Source organism: Dermacentor variabilis, chromosome 9, assembly GCF_050947875.1.
Source record: "Dermacentor variabilis isolate Ectoservices chromosome 9, ASM5094787v1, whole genome shotgun sequence".
In the NCBI taxonomy this organism is placed as follows: Eukaryota; Metazoa; Arthropoda; class Arachnida; order Ixodida; family Ixodidae; genus Dermacentor; species Dermacentor variabilis.
The window spans coordinates 84,355,349-84,379,302 of NC_134576.1; the positions used below are offsets into that span (position 1 = coordinate 84,355,349).

General features: G+C 45.7%; 1 protein-coding gene across 1 annotated transcript; it reads right to left on the reverse strand.

The window, feature by feature from the left end:
* Nucleotides 1-1,125: 1,125 nt before the first annotated feature.
* On the reverse strand, nucleotides 1,126-23,473 carry LOC142558423 (venom serine carboxypeptidase-like). The gene is made up of 4 exons (XM_075670558.1): nucleotides 23,376-23,473; nucleotides 20,509-20,701; nucleotides 13,146-13,473; nucleotides 1,126-2,027 (listed from the first exon to the last, which is right to left on the reverse strand). The coding sequence occupies exons 1-4, from the start codon at nucleotides 23,471-23,473 to the stop codon at nucleotides 1,204-1,206; spliced, it is 1,443 nt and encodes a 480-aa protein (XP_075526673.1). The 3' UTR covers nucleotides 1,126-1,203.
* Nucleotides 23,474-23,954: the final 481 nt, after the last annotated feature.

Below are 23,954 nucleotides of genomic sequence, written 5' to 3' on the forward strand. Positions count from 1 at the left end.
CTGTGAGAGACAACTCAGCGAGGTCGTTGCTTTGGTAATGGGGCTATGCGCTTAGGTGTGTTCAGTTGAACGTGACGTTTTCATAGAATGTACAGTGTTAGTTATGCAGAATCAGATTACGCGGAAGTAAGGCTTAATAAGGAAAGCATTTTATATCCACCATTGAAAATCTTCATGCCTTTTGAGCGGGATGAATAGGTGGAACATTGAGGCTTCACATTATGTAGCATGCTTGATTTCATTGTTCTTTTGCTTTGTTCATTTACAACCTCTTTCCGTGAGCGTATTATAAGTGGTTAGCTAATACATGGCATTGCTAATACATTTAATACAATGCAAGCACGCCAATGCCCAATCTGTAAATGTCAACAAGTACATTTAAATACAAATAAAGTAGTACGGTAAAAACAGCTCCCACCCCACTGAGGCCTTCCCTCTCCCAGAAATAAAAAAGAAACGCAGCCAATAAAGTATTGAACATTAAAACGAAAACGTGCTAGTATACTGTGAGCACACATGTTTACGGGGACAAAGCTGTGTAATAAGAATGGCATTTATTAGCAACATTGCACAACTGATGGCAGTAACATAGTGTGGAAGGTCGTTCCAGCTGTTTCAGGTTGTTTCAAATCTTTTCCGAGCTTTATTCGCTTTATATAGCCGTGAATCAGGAGTGGTGACTTTGATATTAGGCAAACCGAATGACTGTGAGTGAAGGAAAATTTCTCCCGCGTAATTTCTCCCGGAGTCGCAAGTCCATAAATGATAGAACTGAACACCACCTGCCGCACCTCCTGTTTCATTTTGGTCACTGAGAGATGTTCTATAAGCAGCCTTGCCCAGTGTTAGCTTGAAAGTGAACCAAAGTTTTCTAGTTCTAGTGGCCGAAGAAGACGTATCATCACTAAAGTAATCCTTCGTGAAGCATTTTAACCTAATTAATTTCGGGTGTGGTCACTGTTCAATATACAGGTACATCTTCATATGCTGCTGTAGTACTAAAACTACCAATTTTACCGTCGCTACCATACCAGAAGACCGTTGGCGACCACTAACATCATGATGCAAACAAAAGAATGTCATTAGCCATTTCAGCGATATCATTAACATGAATTCTCGATGAGAGTGTGCATCAAGGTATAAGCGGATCGCTTTTTAAAGCAAAATAGTTGAGGCTCACAACCCAATGTGAATGTTTGCCACTCACTTCCATTTGAGCTGTTTTGTTTTTTGAAGGTGCAGAAAACGGCGGTACAGATCATTCACGGCATCCGACCGATCCAATGAGATGTCGTGGCCTCCTAGAATAACGGTGCTGTACAGTAGGGTTCCTATTATTCTTTCGTAGCCAAACAGTGTACTGCTTCTTTCATCGTCTTTATACCAGAGCTTCCGTTCGGCCGTCTTAAATGATTCTGAGCCACGCCAACGGAGTGTCTTGAAGCATCGCTCGATGTTAGCTTCGGGAAAGACTGCGTCAAGCTGTGCCGTGTAGAAAAGCACGTCTGTGTTTTCGAGGATGTACTTAAATTTCGTTGTTATCTCTACAAATAAATCACCTTTAGCCAGATTAATTTCCAGCTTTGACCTTTGGGCATTTAGCGTCCTTGTAGAACCAACGTGAATTATTCTTTTAAAGTTTGTGCTGTTAGCATAAGTGCTATATTTTCCCACTTCCGGTTGCTGTTGTGACTTTGCGATGCTCCCATGATTCTGAAAGCCAGTTAAAAGTTGATATATGGTTTTCACGCCCGTAGGAGGCACATTGAGTACTAATTTGTCCAGCGTATCAAGAGCAATTAAATATTCTTTTCTCCCGACACGAGACTCTATTATCTGAAACCAACTTGCAAATGTTATTCGACTGGAATCATCAAGGAGCCGTGACTGGTAAAGATAGTCGGAGGAGTCGATGAGGTCCAACAGCGAAAACAGGAATGGAACGCCCAGCATCACTCCCTTTAACTTCAATTGAAACTGTCGCGGTTTCTTTAATATTTCATGAGCGATTCCAACAGCTGGCCTAGCTGCAATAAAGAACATAGAATGGAAGAACAAAAATAAAAATATTAATATGGTAGTTTTGGTAGGGCTTGTCATTGCATTTGGCAAGCATTTTGAAATCACGAAGGACTAGTTTTTACAAAAACAATCTTATACTAATACTATTTAAGCCTGCGATATTTCGACGGTTCAAATAAAGGAGAAAGAGTACTGGGCTACAAATACTGCTTGCACGCAGGTGACTTAGCATAAGGGCTTATAAAAAGAATGGACAACGTTTTTCTCTGCTCCTCATTTCGTAGGCATGTGTTACCTAATCGAGCAGTGCGTAGTAATACTTTGGCAGATTTCAACTGTACAAAATCTCTTCACCTACGTAAGGCAGCTAGCAGGCTCTATATATTTGTTGCGTGGAAGTCACGCGCATGGTAATTTGTGTTTCATTACAAGCCATCGACACAAAAAATTACTTGTCTGTAGACAAAACTGTCGAAACCGACTGATTCAGAGCAAAACCTTTGAGCGCTCAATGTATTTTTTTACGGCGTGGTGGTATGCGCTGCGACTTCCTTCAATAATGTAGCAGAAATCTTCGTCATCCACCTAAATTAGAACAGCGCCATTTTCTCATGTTCTTATTTCAGCTGTAAAGGCGCCACGAATAAACAAAGATAGGAAAAAGTCGCAGTTTCGCCCGAAATGCTAAGCATCGATTGCTATAGCAAAGGACTGGACAGCTATACGAAGTAAGGATAAAAGTTTAGCGGCCATATAAACTCCTGTAAACATTTGCTTACTAACTAAATTAACAAGCATGGTGTCACGTGCGCACAGGGAAACATTGACACATCTCACTCGATGAGCGCCCACACTCGCTCCTAAAGCGCTGGCGCGAGGAAGAGCGGCAGCAGCAACGGGCGAACAGACTTTCGTCTGGACTTTCGCTTCAACCGGATCTATGCGCCAAGAACATGGCGCACATGAAGCTATGAGCCCTCGGCACACCACGCTGTACACATTTCAGATCGCTTTCAAGACAGGGCTTGTTCGGCCTAGCTCAGGCGCTCCATACGAAGCCGCTGCTAAAGGCATCCTATCCCCCAAATGTGGCGCCATTCTTAGATGTTTCCGCGACCCCGCTCTCCCGGTCGCTTCCTCCTCGCCGGCTCCTGTCGCCCGAGCCTCCTCCGCTCCTCCATCGGCCAATTCATGTTACGTGGAAGCACGCGTGCGCTTTTCTATATTTGATCTTTCCAGCGCGCTCAGGCCACTGTTGTAAGCCCTGTGCGACGAAAGTAAGCGCAAGCGGATCAAACGCGGGCGCAGCAGAGAAGGACCGCGAAAGGCCACAGGTCCCCTGATAAGGATTAACATTGTACAACTTAACCTTAAAGTTTTTATGCGTGCGATTAACTAAATGGGTATTGCACGCGTCGCATGCACTTAGCACTACCTTCCATCTCTTGCGACAAATAATTTCGTGGTTTCTGATCATGGAGAACGGACGGATTTGCCGCGGAAGCTGCGCGTGGAGCAGTTAAGTAAGTTTGCGTCACGGTAGCCCGACAAGAATTAAGGCATTTGTTGCAATTCGATTTAATAATTCATTCTTCTTTTTCCTTCGGGTTTCATAGCTTGTGCCAGCCTGACATCTCAGTGGACTGTGTGTATTTCAGCTATATACTTTCCTTGTTTGCAAGAGTGATAAGCCCATTTATTCAAGTCATTTGACGACTGCTTGGTCCTACAAACCTATTGATCTGGTGGCTTAACAGCTATGGTGTAGCGCTGCTAAGCAAGAGGTCGCGGGAGCAAATCGCGGCCGCGGCGGCCGTAGTTCAATGGGGGCGAAAAGCAAAAATGCCCGTGTCCCGCACATTCAGGGCTCGTTAAAAAGCCCCTGGTGGTCAAAATTATACCGGAGTCACTCACTAAGGCGTGCCTTAAGATCAGGTCATGGTTGTGGCATGTAAAACCCAAGAATTAATTTTTTTTCTCTGTCTGCAGTGTTCGAGTTATAGAGACACTGCTTGTACCCGCCGTGGCTGCTCAGTGGCTATGGTGTTGGGCTGCTGAGCACGAGGTCGCGGGATCGAATCCCGGCCACGGCGGCCGCATTTCGATGGGGGCGAAATGCGAAAACACCCGTGTGCTTAGATTTAGGTGCACGTTAAAGAACCCCAGGTGGTCAAAACTTCCGGAGTCCTCCACTACGGCGTGCCTCATAATCAGAAAGTGGTTTTGGCACGTAAAACCCCAAATATTATAGAGGCACTGCTTGCCTGAGAAAACTCGCCACGTAAAAGAATACAGACGCACGCAGTATACAGATATAAAATTAGCACTTCAACAACGGTGTTACCGGTGCTAATGCGTGGGTGCAGGAAATAATTATTTCCGGAAGCTCTGTCCAGTTTTTCCATCAAGTTGATTCTTCCTATCAAATTCTAACCTCTTGCACTGTAATAAATGAAAAGCGATTTTATGTGCTGCGAAATCTACCGGCAGGTTGTTCACATGATCAATTCCGTCTACGTATGAAAACACTGATCATGGCCGCCAGAACAAGTGCGTCAGCTACACACATCTGTAAAAGGCGCAGAGCAGAAGCCGCCAAGTTGGTAGGCATTGCTGGCCCCAGACAGCTGACATTTTTCACGCGACGGCCGAACAAAGGTATCCTGGAGGTAGGTAAATAAACATACGAACGAACCTTCACATACTTTCACGCAGTGATAACTAGAAACACTGGTGATTATGCGCCTGTTTGACCACACCGAGTGCATGCGTCGCGCTTCAGCAACACGAAATCTCAACGTGCAGACACTTTACGCCTTAAATACAGGTCTTTTCCATTATACTTTTGTGCAATTGCAACACGGCGTTAATAATGCCAGTTACTTACTGTCGTAGCAAAATCTTGCCTCGAAAACTGCTCCGCAGGGCTCGAACGAAGCTTTTCGCGGATTTCTTCCACTAGGGTGTTAGCCGTCGTCTGCTAAGGCTGAGTCAATATAGGCGGCGCTACTGTCGAGGCCGCGCCGAGCGGGGGAGTGGAACCGAGGAGGAGGGAAGTGGTTGGCGCTACCTTTAAATATTGAAAGGTTTTGGCCGATGGATGGATGGATGTTATCAGCATCCCCTTTGGAACGGGGCGGTTGGTTGCGCCACGAAGCTCTTTCTATTATACTGCCTAATGTCCTTCCTAGGTTAAAAAATATATAAAAATATAAAAAACACTATGAGCTCCACAATTAAATTTTCTGACATCCTATTAGGAACTTTGCTTTTTTACATCCCTTTTTTTGTCGTTTCCCTACTTTTCTTCCCCCATCTTCCTATCGCCTCTTACGAATCTCTATTGCGCACATGGTTACTTTTCCACTGCTCTCGCTGAACCCAAGGGCTTCAAGGAGGCCAGTGGTGCCTAAATCGACCGCTGGAGAGACGTTTTCACATTGCAATACAACATGCTCCATCGTTTCCCCATCTTTACCGCAGAAAGCACAAACTTCTTCTTCCTTATTATATCTCGCTTTATAGGTGCCTGTCCTGAGGCATTCCGATCTCGCTTCGAAAAGTAATGTGCGTTACTCTGAGTTATCATAAATTGTTTCTTTCTTGATTTCCTTTTTCCTCCTGAGTAGTTACTCATGGCAGGTTTATTTTCCATTGCCGCCACGCATGAGATTATTTCAGCCTCTCTGAGTTTCCGCTTGACGTTCTTTCCTGCAGTTTTGCCCACCCTAAAGGCCGCATACTTGCTGGTAAGCTTCCTAGTTCTTTTTCTCCACTGTGAATCAATGTTTTTCCTGTACAGATACCCCACCACTCTTCCAGCCCATTTACTTTCTTCCATATTCCTCAGTCGTTCTTCATAATCAATTTTAATGTGAACTTCCCTCACTTCAAAACTAGTACAGCTCATATCACCCTGCACAGCTTCATTTGTAGTCTTCCCGTGAGCGCCCAATGTGAGGCGACCCACTGACCTTTGGTTCCCATCGAGTTCTGATTGTACCCCTGATTTAAATCAAACAACCGCATTTCCAAAGTAAGTACTGGAGCCATTACACCTTTACACAGACCCCGGAGCACCTCGTACCTATTGTACCTCCATAGCGCTCTGTGCTTCATTATGGCTGCCCCATTTGTCTTTCCCTTCACTGTTATTAACTCTAAGAACAGTTTACACCCTTTGGCTTGCCCCTTCTGCCACACAAAAATAATCGTCATCTGCCTTGATGCGTTTACTTTCTTTATCGCTGCGAGCCCAGAACTTTCCAGTAACGAATGGCACGCGCGTTATCAGCATAGAACAGTTTACACCCTTTGGAGTGCCCCTTCTGATAACGCGCGTGCCGTTCGTCCCTGGAAAGTTCTGGGCTTGCAGCGTTAAAGAAAGGAAACGCATCAAGGCAGAAGACGATTGTTTTTGTGTGGCAGAAGGGGCAAGCCAAAGGGTGTAAACTGTTCTTAGAGTGTTGTTTTTTCCTGTGTTTCCATATATCTGTTGCCTTTGTTTACCCATATAACATGGTATTTATAATCTCTTACCCGAGATATTTCCTGGCCCTGTATTGCCGTGGTCTGTTCACCGTTTTCATTGAATACGATAACACCTGATTTTCTAACGCTAAATTCGAAACCTAAATTGTCGCCTTCCTGTCCACACATATTAGCCAGAGGTTGCAAATCACTTTGCTTGTTAGCTAGCAACACAATGTCGCCCGCATAAAATAAAACTGGAAGCTGCTGCTCTACTACTGTACGCGATTGTTTGTATGACAGATTAAACATCATATTACTTCCTTCTAGTGCCTTCTCCATCCTCACCATGTACAGGCGCCGACAAAAGTGGTATACTCCACGAAGTCCACGCCGCGGGAGCCGGAGCAACGTATGGATGGATGGATGTTATGAGCGTCCCCTTTGGAATGGGGCGGTGGGATGCGCCACCAAGCTCTTGCTATTACACTGTCTAATGCCCTACCTAAGTTAAACAATAAAAAAGAATAAACACTGTAAACTCCCACACCCAAATTTTCTGATCCCCTGTTGCTAACTGTGCTTTTGTACGTCTCCGTTTTTTGTGGTTTCCCTACTTTTCGTCCACCAATCCTCCTATCGCCTCTTACGAATGCCTATTGTGGGCATGTTTACTTAAAGGCAAACATGTTTACTGTTTACTGTTACTGTTTACTGTATACTGTTACTGTTTACGGCAAACATGTTTGCATGTTTACCGTTAACGTTAACCGCCATCTACAGGCAGCATCTAGGATCATGTCTGCCGGTAATAAAGGGCACCCATTGGCTGTCTCGATCCCAGATGCCGCCCGTAGATGACGTCGCGATGCAGTGTACCGCTGCTCCTGCTCTCGCTGCGTGGAGTGCGTGGAGTATACCACTTTTGTCGGCGCCTGTACATCATAAACAGCAGTGGGGATAAAGGGCACCCCTGCCTCAGTCCCTTGTTGATATCAACTTTCTCCTCACTCCTCATCCCTTCCCATTCAATGCAAATGGTATTTTCTAGGTAAATCTCTCTCAAAAGCTGTAGACAATCGTCGCCTAAGCCTTCCGCTTCCTGAATACCCCACAAAATATTGCGGTCTATAAGTTCATAGGCTCATGTAATGTCTAAAAATGTCACATATAGCGGTCTTCTTTCTACTCTTGATATTTCAATACACTGAGCAAGAACAAACAAGTTATCATACAAACGCTTACCTATTCTGAAGCCATTCCGAAGTTCTACCAAAATGCCAGTATTCTATGCCCATGCTTACAGCTTTAATTTGATTGCCTGCATTGCCAGCCTGTATTACCGATGTAAATGTCAACGGTCTAGACGAGTGAATTCTATATTTCTCCCCCTTACCTTCATAAATTAAATTCATTCTACTTGGTCGCCAACTGTCTGGTATTCGTCTATCTTTTAAAGTCTTTTTCCGCTGCTTTCGCCAGGGCTTTCTTACTTTTTGGTCCTAGTTCATTTATCAGCGTAACGGGAACCTCGTCGAGCCCGGGGGCTGTGCGCTTAGGAATTTTCTCTTCCGCTTTCTTCCAGTTGAAATTTGTCAGCACCAGCTCCTTTTCCAGCTGGTTCTCTTTCATGCTCTTTTTTTCTTCACATACAACCACGTCATTGCTTTGGAAAAATTCGGCTGTTATTTCTTGGATATAATTTATTGCCGCTTCCCCTTCCAGTTTGTTTCCATCTTCGTCTACGATATGTTGCTGTACTGTTTTTGACTTCCTGCCTAATAATTTTGTGTCAAAATATTTTAGATGCGGCCTCCTTTTTCTCACTTATTTCTGACAACCAACGTTCACTTTCACTTTTTATCTTTGCTCACCAGTATTTGAACCATAAGCTTCTTCTCCCGGTATATTTCCCACTTACTGACTACTTCATCCTGTAGCAACTGCGCCTTTTTTGCCTACGTGTGCTCTCGGGATGCTTTATATCATTCAGCGATCGCTTCTCGTATCTCCCTGTTCCACCTGCTTTTCTGTTTCGTTTTTTCATTACAACGAACACGTTTCTCTTTCCGTATTTTTGTCGTTTTTACACTTAGAAGCTCACTATACTCCCACTCATTACTTGACCATTTGCCAAGTTCTTCCTCAACTTTAGTGACTATGTTTGTTATTTGTTCAGCGCTGAAATTTAGCCTGTCCATTTTGCACTCGTTGCTCTCTTTCCCAACTACATATCCCAGTTTCAAAATTATGCGTTTGTGGTCACTCCCTATGCTTCCATACCCTCCCTCATCAATGACCCTTTCTCTCAACTTATGATGAATTTCTTCTGTCATCAGACAGTAACCAATGGTTGATTGCCTGTTTCCCACTTCCCACGTGATCTGCCCTTCACACTTAGACCCTGTGTTCACGATGACGGGGTTATGTTTTTCATAAAAGCCTAGCATTGAGTTCCCGTTGTTGTCGGTATAGGTATCCAAATCGTGTATGTGGACATTCATGTCACCTGATGGGATAATTTCAGCATCATTCCCGAAATCCTTAATATCAGCACTTATGCGTTCCACTAACTCTTTATTCTTCTCTGTGCAATTATTTTGGGTCCACAAATACGTAACGCCAAGCCAAGTTTTTTCTGATGTGTAAACAGCAGGGCGCAAAGATCAGGACAGAAGAACACAAACGACAGGACCGGCGCCACTCACAACAAAGTTTATTTCCGCAACAAGCTTGCCTTATGTAGGTCAACCAAACTGAAGCAGACACGAAACACACAAAAAATGTTCAGGTTGCCTTCTCGACGCCTTGCATGTTGTCTAAGCTGTGTGCCATGAACCGAGAGAAACGCCCGGTTTGTTCAATTCAGCATCAGAAGAAGTTCACTGAGTGCAGGACACGTGTCGTGTACCAAATCCCTCTAAGCTGTGGTCGCACCTATATCGGACAAACAGGTCGATGTTTCAATGAGCGTGCTACTTAACATTGTCGTAATCTGCGCAAAAATGAAGGGATCTTCCTTGCAAGCATTGCGGAGACCACTAATTGCCGCCCTCAGGTCGCAAAAATTTAACTTTTTTAAGTTTGGAAAAGGAAGGTTCGAGCGGGAGATTGTGGAAGTCTATTTCATCAAAAAAGAGGGAACAATTGCGTCAGCAGGTCGTCCATTGTGCTTAGTGACAAGGAGACTACTTTTTTAGAAGGCTTAATTTAGGCCGTATAGAGTGATTTCATTCTGGTTTTTACGTCTGTCTTCCCTTTATTTATTTAGTCTTTATTTTTTACGATTTTCTAGTGGTTCTTACAGATTTCTGTCGCCTTTCTCGTTTTGACGCAGACGCTGTTCTTTAGACCTTTTATCGTTCAACTGTTCTGTCCATTTCATTGTTTGTAACATGGTTCATTTTTGGCGCGTTGACACGTTTTAATAATTCCATCGGTGAGTGACTTTAGAGATTTTAGATTGGACGCAGACGCTGTTCTTTAGACGCCCTTTCTTCATGTTTTTCCGTGTTATTCGTTGGTCATTATTCTCATAGTAGTGCGGGTTTTATCACTGACTCGTCCTTAGGCGTTTGAATGGTGTTATGTGTTGGATAGTTCTATAGCGAAGCGTAGTTGACACTTCTTATCTATCGTTTTTCTCCCAGGTGGCTTGGTAATGACTATGCTCTATGAATTACTTCCTGTGCTGCTCCACGTGTGGTTCTTGTTTCCTGATTTTATCTATTCTGCCAGATATGATTGCTGAGTGCTCGAAGCATGCTGTATTTTATTTTTATTGTTTCGTGTGTGCTTCGGTTTGGTTGACCTATATAAGGCAGGCATGTTGCGGAAATAAACTTAATTGTGAGTGGCGCCGGTCTTGTCGTTTGTGTTCTTCCGCCCTTATCTTTGCGCCCTGCTCTTTACACATTCAAGCATGAACCGACTAGCCCAAGCAAAAGTTACTGAAGTTTTTTCCCCACTCATTGTACCTGATAACCAAAGATGCTCTTGACATATTGAATTTCCTCTTTTCCATTTGGCTTCTTGATGGATAGCATTCCGACTACCCCTCCATTTCCTTCCAATTTGGTTTTGTGGCACCCTTCCCAAACATAATTCTCACTCACTGGCGGCTCTTCCGAGTCTCTAAGGTGCGTTCCTGTAACCGCATACACTCCTGTTTGTTCTCTAACTGCTCCTCAATCTCTGCCCACTTTTCCTTTCTTCTGCCGCCCTGCATGTTTATGTAGCCCATTGAATCGCGAGTTCTCTTGCTTTCCTCCTATGTATGTTATTGACGGCGTTGCTATTCTGAGATTTCCTTAGGGGATCGACCTTCTTCATTACTAGCTGCTCTGGCCTACAGTATGCCCGTGGGCCCCCTAAAAGAGCAACAGCGTGACCAGCAAGTCGCCAGACCACTTCTCGTGCAAGCATGTAATTGAAGTGGATCTCATCTCGTTGAAAACTACCACACCATCTCAATTCCGTTTATTTCAACGACCTCGAAGCTTTTCTCTCAGCTCATTTTCCATATCGCCCCATTAGTGGCCACTACGGCTCTTTGTACGTGACTGTCACGTACAGGCACTTGTGGCACCGTGCACACCACCATCTGCACCTTATGGAACAGCTCGCGCAAGTCGTCCACCCCCTTCGCCAAGCACTGGGCTAGTCGTGTCCCTTTCCTGTTTAGGACGTCATTTAGTCCACCTGCTACCATGACAAGGTTGCGCACCTTGGAATTTTCCGCAAGCTTTGCTTTTGCTCGCTCCATGACAGAACCCAGCGCCCGCCCCGGAAATGTCCCCACCGTCACCCTTTCCACCCTTTCCACAATTGCTTCTGAGCACCTGGCCAAGTTTGAGTCGCCGGCGATAATGACTATTTCACTCTCTCCTACCTCTCCCTGCTTCTCTTTGTCCATTTTGTCGTGAGTCGCACTGGACAGGGGGCACTGACCCCCGCGCTCCTGCTTTTTCCCCGTGGTGGCCTCAAATGTAGGTGCCCCTTTTTCCAGCTAACCCCCTCACCGCGTTGCACATATTCCACGCACTGTGCTGGCACTGCCTCTATTGTCAAGTCGGGAGATAGTGTTCCATTGTCACGGCCATTCTCGTTCAGAATGGCGGCCCTGTTCAGCTTTTCCTCGGCTGCTTCAAGTCCTTTCTCCCCTACCTTCCGTGCATCACGCTCCCTATTTAGCTCATTGTTGAGCTCTTCAACCTGTTTGACAAGCTCTTCCCGGAAAGCCTCCATTTTCTTCAGCATAGCATCGACATCACAGTGTGTGCGAATTGACTCGGTTCCCTCTCTGTTCTCATCGGTCCCCTCATCTGCCTTGAGGGACCCCCCGCAGGCTGTCCGCTTTCCCTGCTTTTTTGCCATGTATTGCAGGGCTTTTTCTAATGCAAATAATATAATGCTATAATACTCTAATAATGCAGAGCACGTGCCTTCTTGCAAAAACCGATAAGCACAGGATCTAAAACCTTAAAATGTGGCAAATTAATTATCACCGATATTTTAAAAGCAAGCAATGCTGCAGAAACATAAGGTATGGCACGTTTTCGCACATGTTCAACCAAGCGGCCACGTTCTCACTTTCCCACCAACACACACACACACACACACACACACACACACACACACACACACACACACACACACACACACACACACACACACACACACACACACACACACACACACACACACACACACACACACACACACACACACACACACACACACACACACACACACACACACACACACACACACACACAGTAAAACCATTATTAGGCATTAGTCTTGCCACTTCCAAGCTACTGTTTAAAGGCTTTAAAGACTAAACGTACCACCCGGTTGCACGTATTGAAACACGTGGCGCGAAATTACGCTATGACTATCCTGCAAAAACAAATGTACACAAAACTCACCCCCGCACACGAAAAAAAGAGAGAAAAAAAGAAAACTACCCAATTATTATTTAAAGGCTCAAAGGAACCGCAAATCAAAAACAGAAGCAAACTGAAAGCATGCACAAAATAGGCATGTCCATTCGCTGCAAAATCTCAAGCCGCTTTCGGCCGCCGACGTAGAACGCCCTCTCCCGGTGCCTTGCCCGTGGTAGAAGACGGCCTGCTTCCTTCCCGCCTTCCTCCCTTACGCGCGCGATATGAAGCCACCATGCTCAGCTCACCCTCTGCAGTATATGGTGCGCGGCCACGGTGTTATCGCACTTGGAGTTTATACGGAACATCACAGCGTCACCGAGAGTAACGACGTTGGCAAAAATAAGCCTGGTATGTCCATATATTTGCTATTGAAATAAATATAAACACAGTGAACACACTTGCCAACTCTCAACTAGCCTGCCCTTTCGCACTTCTCATGTCTTGCTTCATCACTACTGCCGCTTAAGTATTGACGCCACTGTGTGTTCAACTGTTAAAGCATATAGGTCATGCAACTGCAGTCGTTGAGATTTAAAATTAACTGAGAAAGTCAGTACGCAGGAAGCTGCCTCGAAGATTCAAATAATCTTTTCTATTGATCGTAGTGCGTAGTCAGGTTTACACTAACTTTAGGAGCATGCTAACGGAGTTCAGTAAATTGTAATGACTACAGATCCATAAGGCATTTGCTGTTAGGAATATTACCTGCGTATGATTCTCCTGCGATGTAAAAATCTCTGTAGCGGTATTCAGGGAATACTCGGAGAAAGCGCTTAATAAATCGCGCGATGTGGTCAGTTACTTCTTCAATAGTGGTAGGGTAGGTTTCATTTTCGTCGAAGCTGTATCCGGAGCCCACAGGTGCGTCAAGATACAGGACATTGAAAAATTTTATCAAGGAATGTTCTCTATAGAAGAATTTCCCGTCGGCGTCCATCCCAAGCGGGCCATTTTCGAGGAACTGGCTGAATAACACAGATTTCCACGGACCACCTTGAATCCACAGGAGCAGAGGTTTGTCTTCAGGCTTGTGCTGTAAGTCAGAGATGGAAATATATTTTGTCTAGTCAATTTGGTTTGTTGCTTCATGCGACGCTGTGGTAAATAAGGTTTCAAAAATATATATATATAGAAAATGCTTTATATAGTGTGTGACATGAATATAAGCGGTCGAGTTATGCATACTGGTATCCAGTGACCCGGTTTATAGCGTTTACGTCCCGTGACCAACAAAGATTTGATCTTGTTTAGACGTGCACAGATTGTGTGGATTGCGTTTTAGTCTTGACTCTTATTAAGGAAAGCCAGGTGCACCAGCCCGGCTAAATTGTGGATATTTGGTGTAAAGGAAACGTGCTGGTATAAAAACGATAATGTCATGGATTCTGTCCACGTAGTCGTTGATTATGTAGCAGCGGAATAAGCGCGAGAACAGTAACAACAGAAAAGAGAAAGAATTGAAGCATTCGGCTAGGAAGGAAGCATGGTGAACGGCCTAATAATGATCAGCTTTGATCCTCTTGCCGGAGGCGTCCTTGCCTAATTCCTAAACAAGCAGGCTTTGCTCACTTTTCCATGCGTTCTGATTGTCTCGGACACAACCGAAGCTTGAAAAACAAATGCACATATGCATATGCTGCGTACTAGTCTTCTTGCAGTGCGACCAACCAAAATTTTACGAGGTAATTTAGCATTGTGGCAGACACCCTTAAGGCAAAGAAATCGAGGACTGTGCTCCACAGGCTTGAGAGCCAAAATATCTTTATTGTACATTAACATTTCCTAAATATGTATTTTCACTAAATATCCGTATAATTTTCATTGCTTTCAGGAGAACGAACTTTGTTCTTAGTAGAAATGGTTGCGATAGCGTACTTACTCATAAATTAGCGAAAGAAATATGGCTGATAAAACGCACTGTTGGAAAATACATTAAGCAAACTTTTGCTTGATTGTTTTAATGAATGCCAAGCAGAGGAGCATATAATACGTGCAAGTGTATTTTAGTTTCAGCTACCGGCAGGGAAACTACAAACGTTCCTCTGTCATCGCAGACATTCCTGCTGTACCCCTTCCCGGTAACGGGCCATTAGTTCCTGTTCTGTGCTGAGTTTTTAATCATTGTGAATCCTTGCCCATCGGCAAGACACGTAATGAGCGTTGATCGGCACCACGATGCGAGTGCAAATGCCATGAACATTCAGAATGCTGACTCTTATTTGCTCAGCCTTATCCGAGCTCTTCCACCTACGGGCCCCCACTATAGCCGGGACATCCGTACGGGAATCACATGAACCATGCGACCGTAGTTTACACATTTTCCGGGATCGGGTAACCCTATTATGACGACACCTCTGGTATGTGCCTGGTTAATAACACTGTCGCCATTACACTGTCGCCATTACACTGTCGCCATCGTCAGCATAGTGTACTCGGCGAAAAGCCTATTGAGGAGAAGCCTCAAACCACATGGAAGAAGCAAAATAATGCTTCGACTGAGAAACTATGGGTAGAACTGAAATCACGACGAATGTCAACATCAATGCGATTAGCATTACAGCAGTGTAACGATACACCATACTGTCATTTTTTTCAATTCTGCTTAAGAGAGTTTTTTAAATTTGTTGGCAACATCTTTTTTCTTCACTTCTCCGTTGCTGAACGCCCCGCGCTCAGCACACAAAATATTCTCCCCTTCAAGGCTTTCGTATCGGACTTTAGCCACAGGAACATCTGCATGACCCATTTTCGGATACCTCTGAGAAACGAGAAAGATTCCATGCTAACTTTTTTTGACGGGTGTTTGCATCAGCAGTCGTTTGTTGTGTAGCGACACCAACGACCCAATCACATGCGGTCGGACCCCTACGCGTTTAACTGTGTGTGGCATAGCCGTGTCCGGAGAAAAGGGGATTCTAGGGTTTAAGCCGATGCTGAGTGTTCTGACCTTTAAGGCCCCTCGAAGAAGTTAGCCCACCCCTTCGGCCTCGGCTTCACGTATAGGGCACCCCCGGCTTGTCCCGTGCTAAGGAAATCGGTGGTCTTCTCCTGCCCCTTCAATCTTCATCTCTGTTTATATCTATCAATTTTTCCTGATTTCTACTCACTTTTGTATTGCTTACCATCTTCGTAGCAGCGAAGATTAACTTTGTGTGAAATAGGCAACCTATAGCTATATCGCTTGATATTATAGTGGACTTGAACTGCTGGCGCTGACAGCCTTTATGTACAGAGAACCAAGTCGTGTCCTCTTGTTGTTGAGCTTCGTGGTTTGCGGCTGGCACATATGCCGAAATTATATTCATGCTATGTCTTCAAGCTGGATCCCCAAGCTGCTTGATGACTTCTTTTTGAGAAGAGGGTGCGCCGATGAAGCTTTGTCTGTATTCGTCAAGAACAAAAAGAATTTTCCACCTGATCCATACTGAAACCCCCCAAAAGGCTCTAAGAACGCTATCACCTTTTGTTGTCGCTAATTGTCTCGCCCACACTCTATGCCCTGGATACCAAGTTACGAAAATGATCAGTTGCGACCTTCTGCTAGGAACTCGTTCCGTACCTGCGGGAAGCGTTGCAAAGAGTGCCACGCCGGGGGCCCCGATGCGCTGATCGTCTCGCTTCGCCGTTTCCACGATCTTTGATAAGCGCATGCGCACCTAGCACGCTTCGGGAGCCGTTATAAGTGGGCGTTTTGCTACTTGGCGATCGTTTGGCAGCAGTGGAAGCTCGTGGAAACGCCTACAAATCATGGAATCCTGTTTGTTACAGGTTGGTGTTCAAATCATTGCTTTCTATTGTGTTAAGAATCAACCTACAACGTTGCTGCTCCCGCTGCCGTAGTGTTGCCCGCTGCCATAGTGTTGCTTTCGTTGTTAAGGTATGCCTTGTTTTGTGCTCACATTGTGAAAGTGTCAACTACGTCCGATTTTTCTTGTCAGTTGCCCGTTCGTAAAGTCGAAGGGTCGGTGCAATGCTCCGCGTGCTCTTTCGAATAAAACTTTGGCGGTTGCTTTGGTGTAGCTGAGAAATCATTTAAAACAAAAGCAGAAAGTGCTAAAATGACCGGGAGAATGTCAACATGCAGAAACAGTGGAGCACGCGCTACTCACAGCGAAGCTGAAACCGACTTTCTCGCGGCAATAAATCAAAAGCTAGAAAGCCTGCCTGCCCTAGTTGGAAAAATCAGTGATATGGAAAAAATGCAATGCTCTTCCACACTGTCAAGAAGGATGAACAGCGAAGCTGTGTATGTGGGCACCCTAATGGCGAACTGCACCTCCGCCATGGGTCGGCCCGGCATTATACTGTCTCCGGGACCGGCCCCCGCATGGGGAGTGCTTAACGCCTGCTTCACCTCCGTCGCGGATCGGCTCGGCATTGCACTATCTCCAGGGATGGGCCCACATATGGGGAGTTTTTTTGCTTACAACGACGCGAAAATTTCCTTGGACAGTAGAGGTATACAAATTCACCGTAAAATCACTCCAGTTTATGTCGCTAAAGTCTGACGTGTTTGAATAAAAGATAATCCAACAGGACATAGAAATAAAGGCTCCTGAAACGCGGATGACAGAGCTACAGAAAAAGGACATGTTCCACACCGCAATACATCTTGAGCTTCGGCCACAGGTAAATGACCTAGAATTTTGGAGCCGGTGGCTAAATTTGGAAGTACATGCTGTTCCTGTTGTTGCTGGCGAGAACCTATTATCGTCACTAGATAAGGTTGCTAACAGGCTTTGAGTTTCTCGGCTGACTGATCCTGACGTTGTATCAGCTCACCGCCTGCCAGCGAGGCAACATAATGTTCCCAGAATTATCAGGTTTGCCAGACAGCAGATAAGGGACATATGGCTATAGAAAAAGAACGAGATCAAGAACGACGCACCGAACGTTTTCATTCAAGAAAATTTACCTCGTTATAACAGCGAACTTCTTCGAGAAGCGAAAGAGAAAGCAAAAGCAAAAGGCTATGATTTCTTCTGGAAAAAATGGAAAAATTATCCCTAGAAAGTCCAGTGGAGCAGTTACCACTGTTATTAGAAGTAAATAGGACCTTTGTAGGCTATAAGTGCATCTAAGTTTATTATTTTGTGTTCAAAGAAAGCACTATAGATGACACTTGCTATTATTTGTCTAATAGTATCAACCAAGCAATATCAAAGTTCTCGACGGCTTCTCACAAATGTATTCACCTCAAGACTAGGTCAGTGAAAAACAAAATATTGTGTTTAGAATTTTTTGCCAGTTTCTCTTTTCAGTTTTCTGCAATAATGTCAACAGAGACACGGATCACTTGTGACTATGATGTCTTCAGATTGAAAGACTGCCACATATTGTCAAAGCTTCGACGAAAACTGGTCTGGTCAGACATTGAAGTGAAAAAGTTTGCAGTCACTGACCAAATCAAACGAAGCGAAAGACGTTTCGGAACCTATACGGGTTCCTTGTTAATGATAAGGCGGACAAGACGAGCAGGGTATATTAAAGGCTCAGTTTGTGATGTAATGACTGATTGTAGATGATTGGCATGCTTCCTGCTGCTCAGTTCATGGTCCCGGTTGTCGCTTGGATGAAAGATGACTCAAGTAGAAGCCACGTTGTCAGATTTCGTTCTTAGGCTAAAATTGTGGCGTTGTCCCAATCAATGTGACGTCCACACGTATGCCCATGCTCAGCAAGCGCACCAGAAGAGATATCTTGATTTCTGACATTACGATGGTGCTGCTTGAGTCGCTGTGTGAACTTGCCAGTTTCGCCGATAGTTTTGCTAGTTTCGCTGGCTGCAACCGCCACAAGAAATCCGGTAGACAACCCCAGGGAAGTTGATATCTGGTAGGCGGTCCTTAACGTTCGCAAGCATGTTCCGTAGCTTAAAGTTTGCCTCGTGCCCGATGCGCAAGTTGTACTTCGCAAACACGCGGGACAAAGCTTCGCTTATCCCGCGAACATACCGAATCACAGCGATGGCGGATAAAACCTTCGGATTAGCTGTCACTGGCTGCAAAACTTTCTTTTCATTTGTACAAAATGGTCGGGGTAGCCGTACAATCTTAAGCTCGGATTGAAGGTGGTCTTTCTCAGTGTAGATCCACGTAGCACGTGTCAACAGTGACGAAGCAACCGTTTTCTTGTGAGTCAAGGGATGATTAGAACTGATATCAAGGTACCGGCCTGTGTGCTTAGGCTTGAGGTATACGATGAAGGATAGCTCAGGACCATTCCGAAGGACAAGGACGTCAAGGAACGGCAGGCAGTCGTCTTTTTCGATTTCCACAGTAAACTGCAGCTTTGGGTGCACTGTGTTGAGCTCATGTAGAAGCCTGTGGACGTCTTCTCTTCGTAAGACGCAGAAACAGTCGTCCACGCTACTGTAAAACACCTTGGGTCTTGGTTGAAAACCGGCGAGAACTCTGGCTTCGACGGCTTCCATGACCAGGTTAGGGGTAGTTACGTATATGGACGTGCCCATAGCGGTGCCGTCTGTCTGCTTGTATATCCTGGAGCGATAGGAAAAATACGTGTTGCTGAGGCAAAATTTCAGCCACGTGCAGAGGTGCTCAACGTCAAAGGGCGTCCGTTCGCCAAGAGAATGGTCGTTTTTTAAAACTTCTTCGCATGTGCCGACGACCAGATCGACAGGCATAATTGTGAACAAGGCCACGACGTCGAACGACACCATGAAGTCCTCAACGTCCAATTGCAAGTTGCGGATCTTCTGAAAAAAGTCTAAGGAATTCACTGCGTGTGTCCTAGGTTTGCCAGCTAAGGAGCTCAGTGCTTTGTGCAAATATCGGGATCGGTTTTGCAGTGGAGACATGGTAAAGCCCACTATGGGCCGCAAGGGGACGCCGACCTTGTGGGTTCGTAAGACAAAGGAGCGTAAGCTTCCTTGACTTCCAACAGGACCAACATTTTCTGGTCGTAGTCGCCTCTATCAAGTAGCACAGTTGCGTTCCCTTTATCGGTATGCAGAACCACAACATCGTGCCTCACGGAGTATCAGCACATGAGAAAGTGATTCTGAGGCATGAGGAAGACGTTCCCTTCGTGTATGTGTTGCACCACTTTCTTGGGTGCACAGAACGTTTAGGATTCGCTGCGAACGCTTCGGATTTGTCATGTTTTTCGGGTCAAAATGAATAGCATTACCAGTTTCGCAAAATCTAAAGTCCTTTTCGAATTTTGAAGTTATTCAAAGAAGTACGAATGCGTAAGAAAATTATTTGTGCAACGTATGCAACAAATGAGACTCGCAAAGGTTCCGTTACTTGCGCGGAATGGTTTTCTCATTGACGTACCCTGCCCACACACATGAACATGGCAGTAAGCGGTTAAAAATGGCTGTGCGCTAGTTCGCTTGTGCATGTCCGCATAGAAATTGGCCTATACTATAATATCGCGAATTCAATTGCCCCACTCCTTCCCACCGCCCGTCACCCGCACAAAAGAAAGAAAAAGACGTTTCCCTGACTTCACCTTCAAGCAGATTCAAATGTTGCTTAAAGACCCTTACCGTCACAGCCTGTACTCGAATGTTGACATTCTTATGTCGGAGGTAACCTTTTGATAGACTGCTGCTTCTCACATCGCCCTTGCACATCCAAAACGTAACTGGTTCGCCGCAATTTCACCCCTTTGTCCTTGTTCGAGCTGATACTGAAATAAACTTATAATACTTATAACTTATAATTATAATATAATTATAATTATAACTTATAATTTATAATATATAAATACTGGATACTGAAATCCGGCGTTTCTTACGGCTGTTGACAACGTACGCGAGCTCACACGGATGAACACATAGAAACGCACGCGGCGTGCTAGGTAGGGCTGCACAGCCGACAATACCGGCGCTTCTAATAGAGGCGTAGCCGGTGTAAAGTTACTGGACCATCTACGGCACTGCATTTAACCGCGCCTTCCTTAGGTGCCGAGTGTTCTCTGTCGTGCGAGCACTGAACCACCGAGGCGCAATACCCAGCGACCGATTGACACACGACAAACCTTGGGGATTTAGAGAAAGAAAAACTTCGCGTTAAAATTGTGAAAAGTGAAAACTTACCTTAGCAAGGATGTGCAAGAAGAACAAATATGAACTGTGGCTTTCTTCGTCAACGGGAATGAAGCCAGAATATGCTTCCAGTTTGTCGCATGGTTCGGGCAAACACACTCGCGTTGTCCGCCTCATCGAAGTTAGTTTGGTGTTGGCCACCTGGTCACTTGTGGGGTACAGGACAGTATCGTCGAATGGCTCCCTGTAAAGGGGTCATCATGTAACCTATATTCGAGCATATCATAAAAAGACAAAAACACTGACACCAAGGACCCCATAGGTGAAGTTACTTGTGCTTAATAAATGAAATAAAGAAACAATAAATTGATGGAAATGAAAGTGAATGAATAAACAACTTGCAACAGGTAGGTAACCATCCCAGAACCTTCGCATTACGTGTGCGATGCTCTACTAATTGCGCCGTTTCACAATCCACTTTATTGGGCATTTATGTTTTCTAGTAGAACCCTGGGAGTGTTAGCCAGCGCCACCGCCCACAAACCTTGGCGGCCGATGTGGAACACCCTTTCTGCCGCAGGTGTCACGAGAACGCGATCTTTTTGCGTGAAGGCAACTGGTCAATAAACCCCCACGTGATACCTGAAGGCATAAATGTTGCCGGATTCGAGACCCTCGTTAGAAAGGGGGTAGTATCTATGTAATATGCAGTCATATCGCTGTATCGCCTCTAGGAGTCTCGTACCTTTGGGTCTGTCTTTGGAATACCCCCATGTCATGTGCCATGCGTTGAAATTCCCTGTGTTGATTAAGCGGTCGCATGGTTGAAGCATGGCGCTGAGATGTTGAAAGATGTGGCCAAACTACGCTTTCCGGTCTTGTGGGCGACTATATACGTTGCATATTACGTGCTTCGGTCGTCCCTCCTTGGCTGGCCAGATCGTGACGATGTAGTGTGGAGTGTCTCCGTGTGGTGCCGTTGTGAGTGTCGCTGCCAATTCCTTCCGGACGAGTGTCACTACCTTCGGGTGGTTTGGCTCTACGTGCAGTCTGTAGACCGTAATCCACCTTGGGTATAGCTCCCACTTCTTGCAGGCAAATTATGTCTGGACTAATCATCGCCGCCTGTATGTCTAGAGTGAGTGTAGCGTGTTTGTTGTGCAAGGAATGACAGTTCCAGGACCATATTGTGAGATTCTATTTTGTTCAGGGGTGCCTAATTACTACTATGCGAGGTGGTGGTTGTGCTTTCAGCGTCCGAGGTTAGCATGCGTTTGTCATCGGGCTCCTGCGATCGCTGTTTACTATGCTCACGTCTACACATCGATTCTTTGTTGAGGGTTTCATGAACGTATCGTTTTAGTTCGGGAAATTCTACCAAGAACGTTTGCAGTTGTATTTTAGTTTGCTGCTGTATTCGTTGTTGCATTAGTTGCAGTTATTGTACCGTGAGGTTTGACTCTGGTTGTTGTGTCCCAGTATGAACTACAGGCTCTCGAAGTGGTGTCGGTTGTAGTTGAGTGTGCCCGTTCTCTTGTGGCTTTTCGTTCGGGCTTCCTATTTTCTGTTGTGCAGGCTGTACTATACGTCGTGTGGTTCCCATAAGTTGGGTCAGCTGTTTTTCGAGCCAGGCTATTTTGCTCTCACATCGGTCTTGGCGTTGTTTAAGTTGTTTGTTTTGTGTGATTACTCTTTAATAGTCTACGTTTTATGTGATGGGGTGCAGTATATGCCGCTCTGGGAGCCACAACCTCCACCCAGCTTACGTTTGCCGATTGTGGCTGTTGGGTGTGTCTGTGGTTCCAGCCGATGCCTTTGCTGCCTACTGCTGGCGAATTGTTGTAGTGGTTCTTCTGTTGAGTTGGTGTTTGTGCTTTATTCCTTGTTGGCGTTCGGGGTCGTCAGCCCGGGGAGCGCCACCATGAGCTGCGCTTGTCGTCGCCCGACTTGTACGATTCTTCTTCCTCTTCAGAGGAGAACCATCGGATGTTCTTCGTAATCTGTTGGTGGTTGTTGTCCTGGGGGATTTTATGGGCGTGGTTGGCTTCAATTTGTGGCTGTGTAGGTGTCAGCGGCTTGAGTCTATTTTTGCAAGTTGAGTCCCTTGTGGGAAGGGCCTCCCCGCACGATGCACAACTAACAGCACAGGGGTGTCCATCTGTTGGATCTGTCAGTCCGCAAAGCCAGCAAATAGGGCTGTCCGGATCCGGGCAGACGTCCGTGCGGTCTCCTTTTCACGGCAGACGTTGCAAACTTGAATTGTGGAACTGAATGGGTAGCAAGGGAGCTCCCCTCCATAATATTAAACTGTTCGAGGTAGCGTGGGACCGAAGAAGTTGATGGCTGCACTTTTGGTTGTGCCGATCTTGCGGGCAGTGACGATCTCTGCCCACTGCGTTCTCACTCGGAGGTGTGCCATGAGAGTGTCGGTCGAGGTGTTCTTCGGTACACCGTGAATGACCCCTCGTAGAATGTCTTCGCTTGCAGCGTAGGCGGGGACGGTGTGGGCCCTGCCGTTCAGTACGAACGTGCGCATGAGGCATGCTTTGTCCGCAAATTCCTTATATTTAGTCAATAGGATGGCTGCGTTTTATCCCGCATTACTTCTAAGGATGAATTGGTCATCTTTGAAGCTAGCTTGACATGCCTCTATTATTGCTTGTGCAAGCGTGGGAGTGAGAACGTTCCTTAGAGGGAGGCCCTGGTTCGGGCAAATGACAATTTTGTAACCATGCTTTGGCAATGGTGATAGTTTAGACAATTTCTTATAGGTTGACGTGCTCCTCTGAAATTGGTTTTGGAGACCTGCGTTGCGGCGCCTCCGCTCCTATGCCTTTTGTTTACGTTGTTTGGCGTATTTTACTGCCTGCCGGCAGCCCTTCTTCAAGGGAGTGAGAGTTGTTAGAAACGTGACTCACCGAGACATAGTAGGGATGAGCTTGGTCCATTGGTCGTCTGCTATCCCATCCCGCTGTAGGTGAAGGGATTTTTGCTCAGTTGCCGCGTCGATAGCCATGGCTAGGCCCACCTCCGACGAGGGAATCCCCTGCGTTAGCGAAGCTGTCGTCGGTTCGTCGCGTTGGCGTTGCTTTAGCGTTCACGAGGTCCACTTGCGTGGCGTCCAGGTTTTCCTAGGAACATCGTGAAACTTGTGGTAAAGCTTCTTGGGTGTTTTCAAGCGAAAAACCAATTAAAAATGCAGACCGCGAAGTGAGCGCGTTCGTACTGCTCCGCGCCCCCTGGCGGTTGCCGCCTGAGAAGGATAAGAATAGCACACGGCAGGGGGTCCCAAACGCAGTTAATGCGCGAGTACCTGGACTCCAACGTGAACGATGCCATACACATATGAGCTGGTACTCTCGTACTTCTGCAAAGACGTGGATGACGAACAGGTCAATTTTTGATCCTGAAGTACTGCCGCTGGCTCGTGCGTTCAGCAGGAGGCAAATATTGAAGAAGTTATAACAGAAGATGGGACAGAGAGCGGTGCGAAGCGA

What these genes read in the sequence shown, in the direction of transcription:
- LOC142558423 (XM_075670558.1), bottom strand. Translation starts at nt 23,473, where the DNA reads ATGGCTATCGACGCGGCAACTGAGCAAAAATCCCTTCACCTACAGCGG. An exon ending in CTCATCCCTACTATGTCTCG is followed by an intron (nt 20,702 to 23,375) that starts GTGAGTCACGTT and finishes ACCCCTTTACAG; the next exon opens with GGAGCCATTCGACGATACTG. An exon ending in TCTTGCACATCCTTGCTAAG is followed by an intron (nt 13,474 to 20,508) that starts GTAAGTTTTCAC and finishes TCTGACTTACAG; the next exon opens with CACAAGCCTGAAGACAAACC.